At 40.0% G+C, this 19,009-nt stretch overlaps 1 protein-coding gene across 2 annotated transcripts; it reads right to left on the reverse strand.

The window, feature by feature from the left end:
• Window positions 1–662: 662 nt before the first annotated feature.
• On the reverse strand, window positions 663–18,944 carry gpbp1l1 (GC-rich promoter binding protein 1-like 1). 2 transcript variants are annotated; one of them, XM_028019585.1, is made up of 12 exons: window positions 18,762–18,944; window positions 14,520–15,953; window positions 13,154–13,268; window positions 9,717–9,846; window positions 6,590–6,921; window positions 6,423–6,498; window positions 6,152–6,342; window positions 4,275–4,418; window positions 3,970–4,125; window positions 3,035–3,159; window positions 2,855–2,957; window positions 663–1,485 (listed from the first exon to the last, which is right to left on the reverse strand). In XM_028019585.1, exons 3-12 carry the CDS (start codon window positions 13,211–13,213, stop codon window positions 1,315–1,317), a joined length of 1,488 nt encoding a protein of 495 aa, XP_027875386.1. In that variant the 5' UTR covers window positions 13,214–13,268; window positions 14,520–15,953; window positions 18,762–18,944; the 3' UTR covers window positions 663–1,314. The 2 variants fall into 2 exon arrangements, with proteins under 2 accessions (XP_027875386.1, XP_027875387.1); XM_028019586.1 differs by lacking the exon at window positions 18,762–18,944 and adding an exon at window positions 18,575–18,594.
• Between the last annotated feature and the right edge of the window lie 65 nt (window positions 18,945–19,009).

The raw sequence follows: 19,009 nt of genomic DNA on the forward strand, positions 1-19,009 counted from the left end.
CCATCAGGCAAAAAAAAAAAACAATTTGCTAGATGTTTGGGCTCAGGCTTCTGGGGAACGTTTAACAAGCCTACAACACGTCCAGTCCAGAAAAGCCAAAAGAGAAAGTGCGATGAAAAGTTAACAGCACTGCCCTGCTCTTATCACACATCCCAGAAGATACGCACTTGACTCACTGCGGTGGCAACAAAATGGAGCTAGAAGACGTAAAACAAAAGCTCAAAACAGGAAAAGTTCCCCCGCTTACACAAATTATGGTCTATAAATAAAAGCAAAAAAGTCTTAATTAAAATATCAGGTTTACTTTGGACATGGGCTTATAGCTCATGTTAATTGGTTGGGATGGATCAATGCTGGATTTATAAGGCCTGATCTAAACACCAGCTAAGATCACCTACAATTATAACCATAATCTGAGATAAAAGCAGCTCAATTACCTACAACAGTCAATCTGGAGCCTTTCAGACCAGACGGGACGCGTCTCTGAAAACACAAAGTTAGCTGGAAAAACCGTAAACGTAACTCCAGCAACAAATCCTAATCTATTTTAAATATGACAGTCAACATTAAAATGACAGAAAGAAAAAAATCACAGACTTGTTTTTGTACATTTCAGTACCCTTCCTAAAGTTTCCAACCTATAGAAAACATTAGCTCTAGTGTCTTCTTGGAGCAACTTTATTTTGTAGAAAGGCATTAAAGAAAGCAAAAACATTTCATTCTTCAAAGTTGAGCTAAAAACAACCCTGTAGTCTCAAAAAAAAAGGCAGCATTTCATTTTTTTTTTTTTCCTTTTACAACTGGCCTAGACAAAGTAAAGAGTTTTGGAGATGAAACACCACAGTAGTCAAGATTCATAGTGAAACATATCAGCTTGTCAGGAACCAATTTTTATTAATATCATTATTAATGTGTCATCAGCATCATCAATGAAATGAGTTAGTCTGTTTAAAGCAGAATCAAGTGTGCATTCATTGCCCTTCTTTTCTTGATGAACACTTCAGTTCAACAAAGCGAGGAAGAAAAAGGAAGAGGGTGAGGAGAGGGAGGAGGAGGAGGGTCAGAGGTCAAAAGGACTGCAGTGAAGGAGGAAACGCAGGGAAAACGACGTCTGGCAGAGCAGGAATCTCCCCCTTCACTGGGATATGATTGGTTTTTCCCTTGTGCAAGAATGACGAAAAAAAAAAGAAAAAAAACAAAAAAAATTCAAAATGGTGCTCTAAAAAGAAAAGATGAGACAGGAAGAGGGGGTTGCTTGCTGGGATGTGGTGTTGGCTGTTTTTTTTGTTGGATGTTTTGTTCCGTAAAGCCGTATTAGGATCTGGTGCAGTCGTCGTCGTCCGAGGTCTGGCTGCTGCTACTGGTTTCGGACTCGGAGCCCTCCTCCACGCGCGCCTCCGCCACACTCCTCCAGGGGGTGAAGTGGAGGGTCACGCCCCGCGTCCTGGGGAGAACCCCGTTTCTCTGCATGCCGTTCTTCTTCAGCTGGCAGAAAGAAAAGCCCCCCCCACCAAAAAAAAAAAACAAACAAAAAAAAAACACACAAATGAGTTGATGAGCAGGGTTCGCCACAGGAAAATTCAAGCATTTTTAAGGTACGTTTTCATACTTCTGCAGCATCACACTTGGTCGGTAACACTGGTCAACAGCCAAAAAAAACACAAACTGTTTTAGGGTCATTTTGATGAGGCCAATCACATTTGTTTTGCTCAATTAGGTCAACTTTCTGAAATATGGAACAACAGTAGCGTCAAAATGCGTGACCTGTTCTGACACCTGGATCGGTTTCCTGAGAATCTGGATCAATGAGTGATGAGAGTGAATTGAGCATTACGTCTTTGTTGTGTCAAATTCTCCGTCTCTTTCCTGTCCTGGTGGAATCTCTCCTCCTGCTCATCAGTGTTTATGATTCAATTTACAGAAATCCTAGTTTGCAACATTTCATTAACGTACTGTTAGAAAACTTTATTTTTTTTTCTCCCAAGACTTTGTCGGATGAAGCGTTAACAGGGATGAACTGATGATGTCACTAAAATGTCATCAATTTAGTCAGAAGGTCAGATTTCTCTAAATCAAGTTAGAATTAAAAACCTGGCCAGATTGAGGAAAAATGGATGTGATTTTTGCGTTCAGTGGTGCAAAATAATCCTAATTCAGTTGAAAAAACATAGGAAACGTCCAAAATATATTTTTTTGTAATCAAGTGTAATACATACAAATGAACTTAATAAAAAAAAAACACAGCTTCAGTTCACTACCTACACAATGGAGCATTAGGGACATGCTAAGAAAAAATATGTTTTTTTTATAAAATTAGCAAAACAGAATCATAATATTATGAGAATAAAAAGTCATTACAATTTTATTCTCGTAATATCTGAGCTTTATTCTCATAATGCTGCAACTTCATTCCATGATATGACTGTTCTTGTAATACTTTATTTTCGTATTATTTCGAGTTTATTTTTGTAATAGGACTTTAACCTCAATTTTATTTTCATATTTTTTTCTTAGTATGACTAATACTAGTTACTCTTAATATAGTTACTCTGAGGAAAACCATCTGGAAATTGACTTATTATCTCAAGAAGTCTATCGGGGGGAAAAGCATGTACGTAAAATGCCCAATCTTGGCTCCCGTATTAATCCAACATTAAATTCCACTTCATTACAAAACTGTAGTTTCAGTATCAAGCCCCATCAAGGACTTCATACAGAAATCAAGCACTTTCCAAACCTTGAAAACACCTAATTGAATCTCAATCATTTTGAAGGATTTCCTGGCCCCCTATGAACCCTGAATGAGGAAAGCAGAACAACTTCTGATCGCATTTCCTTTCCTCCCAGCCCTCACCTGTTCTGTTTTAGTTTGGAACTCTCTCAGCTCGTCTTCTGTCAGAGGGAGGAAGTTGTCATCGTTTTCTGGGTACTCCTGCCAGCCCATGGCCTTCAGCAACCTGCACCGATTCCCAACGTTAGCTGGTCGCGCCCAGAATTTGATCGACTCAAGACCCAGCCGGCTGGTTTTCCTCACCTGTGCTCTGCCTCCAGGGAGCTGGACAGGTGTTCAGTGTCCGAGTCGCTGAGGGAGTAGGACAGGCCGTTGGCGTGGCACACCTCCTCGCTGTACGCTTTGGGCTCTGGGGTGCTGCTCTCGCCCTGAGGAGGAGAACAAAACAAACAAACGCATAAAACAACATGTCAACAAAAAATAAAACGGACGGTGTGATGTCGCCGCTAAATTAAAGCAAAAACGCACAAAAAAAATCTTTTCAAACTTGGTCTAGGTCTGTCGCGATAAACAATAAGTCAGTAAATCGCACGATAAATGAAAATGATTGACCTCATTTTAATTTATCGTTTCTTCCTGCCCTTTTCTCTTTCTATTGATGATACTGGATGAAAAGAGGCTCACTGACTCCTCACTTCCTCAGTGTAAGGGAGGAGTGAACTATTGCATCAGGTAGTCACATAATCCCATCTTCTCTATCTAAATCTATTGATTACTCAAGGGCAATATAGTATACAGACTTCATAATCTGTACTCTTTTGATTGAGTGTAGTTTTTATTTCCACTTTGGTTTTGTGTTGTGTTTAGTTTTTGTTCAAGTACATTTTTTGTTAACAGCAACTGAGAGTCCATTTTATTTGAGTTTTTTTGTTTATTTTGTTTACCAGTTCTTTTGGAAATGAGGTGTCTTTATTTTTGGCAGAATGTGCTTGCATTATTATGTCATTACTATAACATCAGTTGAAAATGGTCTCCATACAATACTTTTGTTTATCGCAATCATTTTTGAGACAATCGCTCAACAAAATTTGTTCTAACCAGATTTCACACAACACCGCCTCTTATTTTCATTCAGATCCCTTAAACTTTTTTACCACCACAAAATCGGGCATCATTTTAAAATGGAAGGAAAAGAGCGACAGTTCTTAACTCCCGTAGGTCGGAGCTGGCCGCCTCACCTCTCCTGATGTTCCTGGGCTGCTGCTGGTCGTCAGCTCTCCGGTGCCCTCGTCCTTTAGGGTTCGCAGGAACTCGCTCTTCCGGTCCGGACCGCGGCGCATCAGCTTCAGCCTGGAGGGAGCGATGTCTATGGGGGGAGTCGTGCTGGAAGGGTGCTGCGGGGAGTCACAGGAAAAGTTTAGCGTCTTTGTCCAAAATGACACAAACGTCCGCCGCTCATCATTTCGGACGGTTCATTTCGCAGTGTGCCGGTTCTCAGCTTTGTGTTTCAGAAGCGCCGGGTGTCAGGCGATTCGACTCTAACCTCTTTCTGGGTGTTATGCTGCGGTGCGCTGGCAGGGGTGCTGGGTTTGGCTGCAGCGACGGGGCTGGTGAAGACTGAATCCCGGCCTGGCATGTGAAGGCCAGACTTGGTGATCTCTCTACCACCGGCTTTCCACTGGGTGCTCTGGAGAAGACCACAAGTCGATTTTTTATTATTATTTTTTTATTTCCCCATTTTCACCACATCAAATATTTTCATCAGCTCCAGACGTCACCATATATGCTTTGTAAAGATTATTATTGGCAATAGGTTTCAGAAACGGGTCATTACAACCTCGACTAGCTCAATAACTGATAACAAGGATTATGAAGCATCTTGATCAAGACATACAAAGAGCTCCATTAACTCCTCCATTTCCATCCCAACACACGCAGACTGTTCAGAAAAAGGCCTTTATTGAAATGTTTTGATGAATCTCTGCTGCCCCCCTGTGGCCTAACTGTGCTAAAACCTAAAACCTGTTTTCCATGAAGAAAGAGGCTTAAATTTGTAATAGTAACTAATTCTTAGGCCTGTCATGATAACAAATTTTGCTGAACGATTAATTGTCTCAAAAATGATTGCGATAAACGATAATATTGTTTGAAGACCTTTTTAAACTGATTTAATGGAAATGACGTAATAATGCATGCGATTTCCTGCCAAAGTTAGATAAGCTTTCTTTTGAAAATAAAGTGTAACACTGGAACTGATAAACAAAATAAACAAATCAACCAAAAACAAAAATAAAATGGATTCTCAGTCTCCATTAACAAAAAACGCACTTGAAAAAAAACTAAACAACATAAAGCCAAAGTGGAAATAAATACTGCATTCAACCAAAAGACTGCAGATTATGAAGTCTGTATATTATGTTGCCCTTCAGTAATAATTAGATTTAAATAGAGAAGATGGGCACATCGACTACCTGATGCAATAGTTCACACTACATGATTTTTTGCTCCTATTTTTCCCCTTATGACAATCTTAGCACGTTGGTCTTTCTAAGATTGTGTGGTGTGTTACGGTAGATCGTCGTTGCCGCTCAGATCTAAATCAGGGATTTTCCCCGACTGGGCGCTTTAACTCAGCCTGTTGAATGTGACAGGCAGCCAATCAGAAAGCTGGATTCTCCTCCGTGTTTTCTGAGGGGAAATTACGGAGGGGAATCCCAAACAGCTGATACAGTACTGGAAACAACATTAATGTTTATTCAACATGCAAAGAATATAGAAATGACAAGAGGAGGAGTTGGAGCCAAATTGCTACCGCAGTTGATAAACCCGGTAACTTTTCAGCTGTTCTTCGTTAACGTGACATAAATAGGTTATAAATATTTTCATTTGGTCAGGACTTTACGCTGACACTAGCCACATGCATTGCAGGTAGATTGTAGTAAAGCATTGATTAATGTCTGGTTTTAAAATTAGTTCACTGGACTTGCAGCCATTATTTTGTGCCCATTGTTGGACATCACAGGGCAGGACCGAACCCGATCGAACCGTTATAGCTAGGATTTCTGTCGGCTAATGTGTGGTTTAAGGTTTTGAAAATGGGCCGACAATCGGCCGACAACTCTAAGATCGTGTCGTGTGCGCTATGCATTATACTAAGGAAATGAGGAAGGGAGGGTCAGTGGAGAGCACCGGAGTTGAGCCTTTTTTCATTCAGTGTCATCAACAGAAAGAAAAAAAGGCCGGAAGAGACGATAATGCCAATAATTAAAATGACGTCGATAGTTTTAATTTATCGTACGATTAATTGATTTATCATTTATCGCGACAGTTCTGAGAGAATTCTGAGATAAAACAGCATGTAAAACTATCAGAAGCCAAGTACAATGTCTGCCTCTTCTGGGGCCCCTCCACCCTCCCTACCTTGGTGGGGGCCACAGCAGGCTTGGGGACCAGGTTCTTGTAGACGCTGGAGCCCGTGAGGGGAGCTTTGCTGCCGTTGGTGGGCAAGGTGCCAGCAGTGGCGAACCCTGCAGAGAACCCGGCGTCCTCCTTGGAAGCCTTCTTGATGACCAGCATTTTGGACACCATCTGTTTGCTGACAGGAGGGTTTTCTGGAACAGACGTAGAAGAATTCGTGTTACCAGCAGAGACATTCGATCCTTGTGACTCGGCCGACTAGATGATCTCGTACCCCACACCCCGGCGTGGGGAGCAACTGTTCGCATCGGAGTGCCAGACTTTCCAGTTGTTTCAGGGTTGAGGGAGGGCTGCAAAAAAAATAAACCCAAAACATTTTAGATACTGTAAAAAAGAAAAAAGTTGACGTTAGCTTCTAGTAAATTGGTATTCAGAACTCACAAAGTCCTCTTCTACAAAATTCAGCTTGTCGTCCTTGCCGTCTTTGCGTTCCTCGTTGGGGAACTTGTCCTGGTACGAGGTTCCCTTGCGGGGATGAAAGTTACCGTTGCGCTGCCGGTGCCCCCCCTGCCTGTCCCTGTCGCCTCCGCCCCGCTTGGGGTGGCGCCCCTGGTGGTGGTGGCCGTCCTGGGCGCCGCCGCGCGGGGCTCCGTGCCAGTTGGGCGCTTCCTTCCAACAGGAGCCCCCCGCCAGTCCGCCGTGCCCACCCTTGGCCACCCCGGAGTCCACAGAGTCATGCCTCAGGAGCAGCGAGGGCTGCTGCCAGCCATCACCTGAAAATACATTTAATAAACAAAAACATATCATAATGACAGCAAACTATCCTGGATTAAACCTCCACCAGCTGCAGTTTATAATATACAGTCATATAAAAAAAAGTTTGGGCACCCCTATTAATCTTAATTATTTTTATCTCTAAATATTTGGATGTTTGCAACAGATATTTCAGTTTGATACAACCAACAACTTATGGACACAGTAATATTTCAGTATTGAGGTTTATTGAACTAAAAGAAAATGTGCAGTATGCATTAACACAAAATTTGACAGGTGCACAAATATGGGCACCTCAACAGAAAAGTGACAATAATGTTTAGTAGATCCTCCTTTTGCAAAAATAACAGCCTCTAGTCACTTCCTGTAGCTTTTAATGAGTTCCTGGATCCTGGATGAAGGGATTTTTGATCTTCTTTGCAAAACAATTCCAGTTCAGTCAAGTTTGATGGTCGCCGATGGATTTGATGGACAGCCCGCTTCAAATCATCCCACAGATGTTCAATGAGATTCAGGTCTGGGGGCTGAGGTGGCCATTCCAGAACATTGTAATTGTTCCTCTGCATGAATGCCTGAGTAGATTTGGAGCGGTGTTTTGGATCATTGTCTTGCTGAAATATCCATTCCTGGCGTAACTTCAACTTCGTAACTGATTCTTGAACATTATTCTCAAGAATCTGTTGATATTGAGTGGAATCCAGGCAACCCTCAACTTTAACAAAATTCCCAGTGCCAACATTGGCCACACAGCCCCAAAGGATGATGGGACCTCCTCCAAATTTTACAGTGCAAGGGTTTTTCTTGGAATACTGTGTTTTTTTGCTGCCATGCATAACGCCTTTTTTTTAATGACCAAACAACTCAATATTTGCTTCATCAGGCCGCAGGACCTTATTCCAAAATGAAGCTGGCTTGTCCAAATGTGCTTTTGTATGCCTCAAGCGACTGTGTGTGGCGTGCTTGCAGAGAAGGCTTCTGTCGCATCACTCTCCCATACATCTTCTCCTTATGCAAAGTGCGCTGAATTGTTGAACGATGCACAGTGACACCATCTGCAGCAAGATGATGCTGCAGGTCTTTGGAGGTGGCCTGTGGGTTGTCCTTGATTGTTCTCACCATTCTTCTTCTTCTCTGCCTCTGATATTTTTCTTGGCCTTCCATTTCTGGGTTTAACAAGAACTGTCCCTGTGGTCTTCCACTTCCTTACTATGTTCCTCACAGTGGAAACTGACACCTGAAATCTCTGAGAGAACCTTTTGTATCCTTCCGCTAAACAACTATGTTGAACAATCTTTGTTTTCAGATCATGTGAGAGTTGTATTGAGGTGCCCATGATGCCTCTCTTCAGAGGAGATTCAAATAGGAGAACAACTTGCAACTGGCCACCTTAAATACCTTTTCTCATGATTAGATACACCTGGCTATAAAGTTCAAAGCTTAATGAAGTTACAAAACCAACTTTGTGTTTCAGTAAGTCAGTGAAAAGTAGTTAATAGTTTTCAAATTAATAAAATGATAAGGGTACCCAAATTTTTGCACCTGTCAAATTCTGTTTCAATGCATATTGCACATTTTCTGTTAGTACAATAAACCTCAATTCAATACTGAAATATTACTGTGTCCATCGGTTATTGGATATATCAAACTGAAAAAGCTGTTGCAAACAGCCACATATTTAGAAATAAAAAGATTTAAGATTAATAGGGGTGCCCAAATTTTTTCACATGACTGTACATAACTGAATCCAAAATTTTTTTTATTACACAAACTTCATGTAGAATAATAAATCAACACAAAGTTGGACATAGAAGTGAAGTAGAAAGCAACGGATACAAGATTCTACAGAAACATTTTTTTAAAAATGAGGTGCGCGTTGCTATTTAGCCTTTATCTTGATACCCCTACATTTATTTTCAAAAAGTCCACAAGTTATGAGTTAGAAAGGCCTAGTCAAAGGGCAGACCCAAGCTCATTTGAGGATATGGAGCAAAACTTTCAAATTGATCCCCTTCATCCGGTCTGATGCTTTCTACTATTTGCGTTTACTCAATATTTTTATTATTTCTCTGCTATCTGGACAAATTATTTTTCCCTTTCATTGATCAACAAAGTAATCTTAGATCTTGAGATCTACGTCTCCAGAGAAAAGTTGGTTGCTATGGAGACACTCCAAAGATACCCGCAGCTGGAATCCCACCAACGCCGGTTTAGAAGGACTGTTCTCTACTAACACAAGAAAGCAGGGCTGGACATTTATAGTATCGCTTATCATTTATAGTATCGCTTATCATTTATAGTATCGCTTATCATTTATAGTGATACATTTCTTATGATTGTCGCTGCGATAAAGTCCAATTAATGCAGTTTAAAAACCTCCAAAATGGTCTGTATTGGTACACTTTTTTCTCCACCATTTGTTCGATGTGAGCATCAATAAATCTGAAAATGTGATTAAATGCTCGGGCGCAACCAGCTGTTGCATACAGAAAATGCCCAGTAGAAATTCGGCCATTGTTTTGGCGCCCGCTTTAGCGCAGCACCCACATGCGACGCGGGCAGCACCTACCTACTTTAATGTTTTTCAAGAGCAATATTTGTGTTTTTGGGGCTATAATTGCTGTGATACGCAGTCACTGTCGCACAGCTCCCTAAAAAAGAAGTAACAAATAGTTCTCATCACTTCTTTATGACTTTTATTGTTATCACAACAGCACCACAAAGTACCGTGATAACCGTGCGTCCATATCGCCCACCCCCTAGATGGAAGTCTGAAATAAGGTCAGTAACGGGTTACCTGCTGGAGCACGCAGGGAGCCGTTGTTGAAGAATCCATCAGAGGAGTTGTGGCGGCGGCGACTCACAGCAGGTCTGGCGTCTCTGTGGTGGTGAGGCTCACCTTGCTTGTCAAGGTTGGCAGCAGGGGACTGAAGGACGACAGAAAGGCAGCCGTGGGTCAACCAGGAAACATGATCCAACAACAGAGGAACTTTTTACGCCTCCATATTCTTCAGGATACAGTAAAACAGTAGAACAGAGAAGGTGAAGCTCTCTGAATATTCTTTAGGAGGTTCTGATGGAGTGTAAACGTGTATGATCCATCTCGGCAAAAAAACTGAAAATCTTACCGAGTATTTTTGATTTGGTTTCTACGGCAAATATGTTAGTTTTGTCTCAATTCAAATTTTCTAACTCGCAAGTAACTTTTCAGCAAGATGTAGGAGCTTGTTTTAAGTCAATTATTCTTTAATATTGATTTTAAAACGCACCAATTCCACTGGCAGATTATTTCATTAACAACAAGACATTTTCCCATGTTACAAGTAAAATTATCTGCCAGTAGAACTAATACATTTTCCAGCAATATTAAGAACTTGTTTAGTAAAAACAAGTTTCTTCTCCATCTCGCTAAAACAGCTTCTTGTAAGTTAATTTTGTTTGATTTCAACTGTACTTAGATATTTGCATTAGATCAAAAATACGTGGCAAGATTCTTTTGTTTTTGTTGACTGTGTAATTGCTTTTCTTTCAAAACAACTTACTAAGTTAAAGAGTAACTAGAGGAACCTAAAGTAGAGCAGGAAATTAAATGAATAAAAGTCACCACACAGACCGAAAGCGAGGACCGCAACTACTGCGACGTAGCCGAACCCTCGACCCGTCGCTTTGTGAAGTCCGAAGGTCAATTCCCATTGACACGCCTGCCTGATCACTTCCACAACATAAAAACATCTCCTGGGGAGTAAACTAGAGTTTCAACTTGTTTTGTGAACACAGGCGGATGGAAGAAGTCGACCCAGAGGTCAAATAAAGTGCCAAACAGTCGGTAACAAAGAGCAGCTTCCTGTTTCTAGTATTACAGCTTTAGGAAGTCCGATCACACAAAACAGCATCCGAAGAACTGGTTTTGCAGCTTTAAATGACGGCGCTTCACACGACCGGTCTCATCCCCTGAACTTCTTCACATGTTGTAAAAAATTACAACCGCAAACCTCGCCGTGTTTTGTCAGGACTGCGTCTGGTTGCCCAACACAAAGGAGTGCGTGATAGTAAAGTAGGAGAGAATTATACACAGGTTGTAAAAAAAAAAACCAAACAAACTGTTTGTGTTTTCAGAGTCAGTATTTAGTAGAGCCAGTTTTGCTGCAGGTTTTCTACGTGGATTTTTTTCCCCATTCATATGACGGAAATCCATTTAAGTCTTGCTACAAATTCCCAATTGAATTTCAGTCTGGGCTTTGACTGAGCCATTGTAATGCACGAATATGCGTTCATCCCCAGGACCAAAAATGGAGAAGCAGCATACAGTTTTTACGCTCCGCAAATCTGGAACAAACCTCCAGAAAACTGAAAAACGCCCAAAAACGTTTTCTTTTTTAAATCAAGGCTAAAAACTCATCTGTTTAAAGTTTCCTTTTACTCATAATAATTGGACCATTGACTGACATATTTGTTGTATATTTGCTTGATCATTTTTGACAAAATGCAATGTTTATTGCTCGTTTCATAATAGGTGACCTTTTGATTTTTTTTTTATGGTATAAAGCACTTTGAACTGCTTTGTTGCTGAAATGTGCGACGCAAATAAACTCCAAAAAATCTATTGAGGTTTGTGGTTGTAACATAAAGGTGAATAAAGTTAAAAGGGTCTGAACATGGACAAAAAGTTACAATTAAAACAGTTTTTTTTTTTTTATGGCAACCGTAGATGCAGAGCAAGAAAACACCAACAGTCAGCAGAAAACAAACCTGCTGTAGCTTCTGTTTGACGCATGTCCATGTCGGAAAACAAATCTTTGCACTCAGTCAAGTTTAAAGCCTGGTTTTATTCCACTGTCTACCTCTAGGCACACAGACCATTCAAGGGAAACAGCATTTATTACAAATCCTTTGATAAAACAGATGATGTTTATTCACACATATATATTCTGTGCAGTAAAGCCATTTTGTTCCATTTGACGCAGAACCACTCAATCACGGCAACACAAACACAAAAATTAAACCTCGGAAATGACAGAATACTGAGCTTGAGAAAATATGAAATCATGTTCAAATACTGCCATTAAAACTGTAATTAAAAGTTTTTGTTTGCAACCACAGACACGTAACCGAGAATTTAGGTACGGTTGCCTATGAAAAACTTGGTTTCTGTTAAGATTCCTGCAGCGCAGAGGCATTATTCACATTATGGGGACGCCTAATGTTTAGGAGGGGAACTGCCAGCTTCGACATCTAAGTTGTATCCTTTTTATTGTTTATCATAAGTAATTTAGTAAAAGCTTATGCAATGAAAGAAGTTGAAAGATTACATAAATCAAACTGATTTATATAGTTTAGATGCTGTTATCACTGTATAAACTGCAACAGGAAAGCAACTTGAAGAGGAACAGAGAGCTGCATAAACTAGATTTAAAAACAAAATCAAAAATAAGGTCAGTTACATGACTTTCACTGACCAGAATCAAAGCAGACTGCAGACAGCAGAAAGCAAATTAATAATTGGACAGCAAAAGACACATAACAGGAATTTTTTATATAGAATTCTAATTTTAAATACAAAATGTTTATATATTTTTATAGTTTTGTTTTATTTACTGCTTTGACTGTGTTGTTCTTTCAGTAAATGGCCTTTTTTGACTCTATAAACTCCAGTTAACGATTAATCAACAACTAAATGAGTTGACGATTGTTTCAATAATCGATTAATCACAGTTACTCGTTTCAGTTCTATTCGGTTGTGGAAATTCCGCATGAAAATAGAAAAAAATAACGTTTAACTAGCTTTTTATATACATGTTATAAGCAAATATATCGATGGGTTTTAGAACATTTTGATCAGAATTACTGAAAGCCACAGTGAAGGGTCTAAAGAGCCACGCAGACCCCTGCAAAACGCAAAAATAAAATTTTAAAAACATCTATAAAACTGCTCCTAACCGAGTTAGAAATAGCCAATCAAGATCGTCTTTGGTCTGATCAGGTCTTCACTCAGTGTACAACATTTGACTGTTATGCATGTTTTCCTTATTACGGCACTAAAAACCGTGTCGAGGCTCTGCTGCACCACCAACTGACTGCAGTCATCAACCCTGAGGGGAATTTATCTCTGAATGCAGACACACACTCAGATCCCAAGATATACTGGAGCAGTGAGTGCACCCCCCCCCAAAAAAAAAACAGAACAAAAAACGCTTTCATCCTTTGACACACACACACACACATGTATTTCGCTACCTTGGCAGGCTGGGGTGTGGAGAAGTTAAGCCAGGCAGGGACAAAGTCATGCTGCGCCATTTAGGTCCAGTGTTTCCGGTCAGTGGATGGAGGCATCAAACCTCATGGCCAGGATCTAAAGAAACAATCGATTTCCGGGGATTAAATTCAGGAAGAGATAAGATTCATGTTTTACTCAAAACGCCTCCGATGGTAATTTTGTGTTGGATCAATAAATGATCTGCAGAAAAAGGGAAGCCAAAAGGTATTTTTAGTAGGAAACAAAGCGGGATGTGCTGCAGCTGCGCCCGTGAAGTTCATAATCATCTGACAGCTTGGTTGTAAACACACGGTTTAATTTAGCTCCGTGATTCTTTTACCAAAAAATACTTATGCAGTACATTTTCTTATGTGGTAAATATGTCATTTTCATTGGAAACGGAAGAGTAGGAAAACATAAAAGTTTCCGAATCACTTCTGATTAGTTTTTTTTCATACCAGATACAATTTCTTTTCTAAACAAGAAACTACAAATGACAGAAAACACTTATTTATTTCAATAATCCTGTGTGAGTTGTATTAGGGCTAGGCTACGAGAACTTTTCTTTAATTACGACAATATAGTCATAATATTTCGCAGAACAAAAACACAATTTTACCAGAACGTCTTAAAACTACGAGAAAAGAAAAGTTGTTTTAATGACTAAAAAGGCTGAATAATTAACTTTCTTTGTTTGTCTTATAAAAATATGACTTCATTCTAGTAGTATTGTGACTGTAATCTTGCAATCAAATAAGAAAACAAAGATCTCAACCCGCCCCTTATATTCCGTCATAGAGTTGACCTGAATGAACAATAGCTGTAAAAGACGCTAGTGAAACAAGATGGCCGCCTGGGGCCTACCAACAATACTCTGACCTTTGGGAACATGAGAAAAAAAAATTCCACATCTTCCAAAAATTAAATCTTCAAAAACGATTAATCGGTTTGCTGCCCTGTTTCTACAGAGCGTAGTCACGCGCCAGTAGCTGCGTTTCCATTACAAATGTGTGCAAAACATTGTCGATAACTAAGAACAAAATCACGGGAATAAGCTTGTTCACGAAATAAGTCATTAAAAAAAACACGCTGCGCCATCATCATCATTATCCATCCACTTCCTGTCGTCTTCTTTGTCGTTTCCGTCAGTAGTACCATTGGGTCGTTGAAGATGCAAAAATAAGTGCTTGTTTCAGTTTTCCAAAGCACGCTAATTTCATAAAACCACTTCATACCAGTACAAAAACTTGCCGTGTTTCCATCAAGCAGATTTATTTTTATAATTCCAATTTGTGCAATTCTACGGTCAAAGGAAACGCAGCTAGTGAGGTGAAACCTGAACATTACCCCAGAGTCTGTTGCTCTGAAGTCCTCTGCCTCCTCTCTCTCTCTCTCTCTCTGGGCTCGGTTCCTTCAGGCCTGTTGGCACTGATCACGGACAGCGTGCGCTGACAGATGGGAAGCGGCACAAAGAAACCCCCCGCTCCACCTCGACCAGGACAGTGCAGTCCCTTTCTCCAGACGTGGATCCCTTCGTCCAGGATGAAACAGCTGGAGAGAAATAAAAAAATGGGGTTCTGCTGGAATGATCTGGAGCGCTGATCCAGAAGAACAAAAAAAAAAAAAAAAAACTAGCCAAGCGGTGTGACTGGATCTTTGCAGCAGAAGAGCAGGAAGGAAAAAAAGTCTATAAGGAAGAGGTTTCTTTTATATCTCGAATGGGAATTAAATCACGTCTTCCGCACTCTTTTGAAGAAAGCTCTCACAGTAACTTGTTTTTTCGTTTTTCTTTTAGTTGACAAACTGACTTCTTCAGTTTTGGAAGCACTTGCTCCTACTGTCGTGAAAAACAAAAACTCAAAACTTGATTGGGCTTAAAATTGAATGGCAAAAAAAAAAAAAGACAAAACAAGAGATTTGTCCCCCCCCCAAAAAAAAACTTTGAAAAAGGAGAAGAAAAAAATAGAAAGAAGCTAGTCCCGTCTTATTTTCAGCGGAAGGAAAGAGTCTGGTGTGGAAACTGTGCGTCCTCGAACATGGACGACGCTCGTGAAGCAGTCCCGCTTTGGCTCCAGACGGAGGGAAGAGAGGCCGGTGATGTCCTGCCACACCGCGTGCCGGTTCACTACAGAGTCGACGAGCCTCTCACCGGATCATTTTTAAAATCTACGCAGGCATGCAACGGAGAGAAGAAGAGAAAAAAAAAAAAAAAAAAAAAAAAAAAGGATTCACAGACAGTCTTATTGGCAATGGAGGTCGCTGGAAGCCGCCGTTCACCTCATTAAACTGGCGGAAAAAAAGACTGTCGTCACTCGAAAGAAAAAGATTCAGCAGACGTTCAAAGTCACATGACAAAGAGAGGAGGTAAAAAATATATATATATAGGCGCGAAGTTACATCGCTGTGATTTTCAGTTTGGGTTAGTGAATTTGAGACGTCGCCGAGCGAGTCATCGTAACGTCGGATTTAGCTTCGGAGCTCATGTAATCACATCTGGAAGATGCCCCTGTAGTTAGGTGTGCTCTGACTGGAGGACACGCAGGACTTCGGCCTGATTTCATAGACGCGAAAGGTCAGAAAGCCTTCATGAAAGTCGCCGGGCGGGAACTTTCGTCCGAGAATGAAGCCTGACAGCGGCTTGATCGGCAGCTTTCTCTGTTAAAGCCAGAGGATGCTGGGAAAACGCCGACGTGTCCGATGTTTGGAAGGCGGAGCTCCGACCGCACGAGATGCTTCGGGGAAAGTTTCTTCTTGCCGACTGTTCACAGGAACAGACTGGATCTGAAAAACAAAAACAAACCCACGATCATTTATTACGTCGGCAGAGGTAAGAAATGCAACAATCCGGCTTACAATTCATTTTCAGTTTCATATGTCGATAAATCTTTATCTGCAGAAACAAACTCCAAAAAGTGCATCCAAGCACATGTTCTTAGTTTGGCAGCAATTAATGAGAATGAAAAATTTAACTTCATGAAAAATGTGACGTTTGGAGAGGAAGGGTTTTTTTCTTGGATTTAAAGATGGTCGTAGTTTCTGATGGGAATCTTGAAATTTTAAATCAGGGTTTGTAAAAATTTCCCCACAGAAAAATAGGAGCAATTTCAAGAGCTGTCAAGGTTAGTTTTAAAACTTTTCCAGCATCACACTTTAGAGATAAAAACAGAATTAAAATGAACAGACATTTATCATTTATCACAATATTTTGTGATAGTATTCTATATTCCACAGGATGGGCAAGGCAAATTAAAATGTGACAAAATGTTATGTTCTGAAATGTCTTTCTCTCACACAACCTCAACACCTGACTGGACTGAGAACAAAACAGTAATTTAACAAAAGAAAAAAATTCACCAATTTTAATAACTTTACTTAACGTATAAAATATAAGCCAACCTTAATTTCATTTACACAGATTAATAAGTCTTCTGAGCCATTAGGAATAATAAATATATATTACACTGAGACATTCCAAACAAATTGTGTTAAGGTAATTGACCTTCCTGTTCAAATTAAATTTACACACACACAAAAAAGAAAACCTTCTCGAAAAAAAAGAGAAAAAGTTACATTTTCTGTCATTTGGCAAATAGAAATAATTTTGGCAATTATAGCTGAGATAAAATGGGAAAAGTTTAGTCTGATTTAACTCCAGACAGAGATTAAACAAAAAAATGTGTGTGTCTTTTAGTTGTATAAAAAAATATCTGGTTTCAACTGCAAATGATTATTTCCAAATGTAGGCTTTTAATCAAGCGTTGGATTGCACTTTATTGCAAAGCTCTGCCGTTTGAATGTCAACCACTTTCACAGATTTTATACAGAACGCAAGCCCTTTAAAAAAAAAACCTGAAAACACATAATTGAAATTCAAGTATTTTCAATGATTTCAAGCCTAAACTTTTCAGTCACCTTAAAAGTTTGAATGAAACTTTAGCATGTGGACAAAACCAGACAAAATGTGCGGTAAATATTTGGCCACAATGAGAAACAGCCAACAAAAAGTCAAGTTGAGACTTTCAAACTTAAAGAGTAATGTACAATAAAAAAAATGTAAAAAAAAAAAAAAACGCTAATGGTCCTCAAACACATATGAGACTGGTTTTGGAATTGGTAGAAAAGGCTAACAATAAACATCTGGAATCATCCTGGATCATCTGGAATTTGTTGTATTGTTTATCGTGAAGTTTTCTTTACATTTTTATCCATCATCATTGTCGCAATAAAATCCAATTAATGCTGTTAAAAAATAAAACTGACAGTATTGTCGGAGTTGTTTTAAGCAATTTCTCCACTGTTTGTTCCATCAATGAATATCACATACAAAGGGACACTTAACCTAATATTAGTGAGTATGAATAATTTTGAGTCCTGTGTTCACGGTAGGAAAAAAATAAATAAATCAACAATTCAAAATGTGTCACCCAAATTCTTGTTCAACAAAAATACCTAAGAAACTTTTGGAATAAATCAGTAAAAGCCACAAAAATAAAAAATAAACCATTAAATGCACTCGTGTTAAACAGAAATTCATGAAAACTTCTCGTAAAATTACATCCTGATAACAATTAGCAACCAAGCAGCTACTACAATAAAATAAAATGTGGAACTGAGAATATATTGCAGCGCTTTAAATAGAAAGTGCAGGTTTAAATCAAGCATTAAAATTCCCTTTATATCTCTAAAGTTGCTACAAACAGCCTAAATGTGTGACATTTACAAAAAGTCTCTAATTTTAGACAAGCTCAAAGAAACAGACGTTCAAAGACTTCTGCTATCATCTGTGAAGTTTTAATTCAGAAGAAACCCGACTGCTCAGCCTCGAAACTGAAGGTCCCTTTCACTGAGTTTTCGTGATGCCATGTCCACGGAGAGCCTGGATGGTTCACGTATCCTCACTAAGCCATTACGTAAGAGCTCATCATCCACGAGTTGGCTGCGGACAGCACTTTGCGACTCATACATTCACTTTATTGCCGGTCAAAATGCACTTGCGCCAATTTCACAGCTAGAAAAACTGCTGGGCTAACAGCACCTCGTCGTAAACAAGCCCAATGTGCCCACGGAGCTGCAGTAGCAGCCAAATTCAACAGTTACGCGCACGTTTCACCGAGCTAGCTGGCTACATTTAATTATTTAAAGTGCTGTGGCATATTTCAGAGGGGTAAATATTCCACAGCGTTCCTTAACTAGCTGATAATAACCACCAGAATATTGCGCCGTCATTTATGTCCCACCTCCGCAGCTAGCAAACTGTCTACAAAACTAAGGTTCGCGTTAGCATAGCAATTGTTAGCAAAGAGCTGACATTAACTAGCCTGTTTAGTCGCCCGTGAAAACAAGGAAGTATTTAGCAGGAGTGCGTGGGGTTAGCTGGCTTGGTCGACTTAAAATATACTTACTATTGCAATAATGCATAAAACCACCAATTTGAGCAACTGTCACGGGCTTACAAAAGAGGTAAACAGACCTGGCTTGGTTGGAACAACACAGTTTCAAAATGGCTACCTTAGCAGCAGCACCACACATTTATCAGCTTGCTAAGTGCTAGCGAGCTAACTTGCAGTGTTTTATGACGATAGCGCCTACCTTCTCAGGAGCAAGGCAGTCTCGAGTAGAGAGGGATTCCCATACACAGGAACTCTGTGAACACAACAAACACGACTTCTTTCTGTATCTGCAAACTTCTTCGAAAATCGGGCTGTCTACGTTTGTTTGGGCTTTAGGTGCGCTTACGACTGGCGCTGGCACTGAAGGGATTCGAGCAGCCTCAAATGTGTTGCGTTCAAGAACTCTCGTCAGTGTGCAACGGGCGGAAGTTTTAAACAGCTCGTCAG

The sequence above is a fragment of the Xiphophorus couchianus genome, chromosome 6 (genome assembly GCF_001444195.1).
Source record: "Xiphophorus couchianus chromosome 6, X_couchianus-1.0, whole genome shotgun sequence".
NCBI lineage: Eukaryota > Metazoa > Chordata > Actinopteri > Cyprinodontiformes > Poeciliidae > Xiphophorus > Xiphophorus couchianus.

What these genes read in the sequence shown, in the direction of transcription:
- gpbp1l1 (XM_028019585.1), bottom strand. Translation starts at nt 13,213, where the DNA reads ATGGCGCAGCATGACTTTGTCCCTGCCTGGCTTAACTTCTCCACACCC. An exon ending in CCACACCCCAGCCTGCCAAG is followed by an intron (nt 9,847 to 13,153) that starts GTAGCGAAATAC and finishes GTCGTCCTTCAG; the next exon opens with TCCCCTGCTGCCAACCTTGA. An exon ending in GCCCAGGAACATCAGGAGAG is followed by an intron (nt 3,160 to 3,969) that starts GTGAGGCGGCCA and finishes TCTCCTCCTCAG; the next exon opens with GGCGAGAGCAGCACCCCAGA.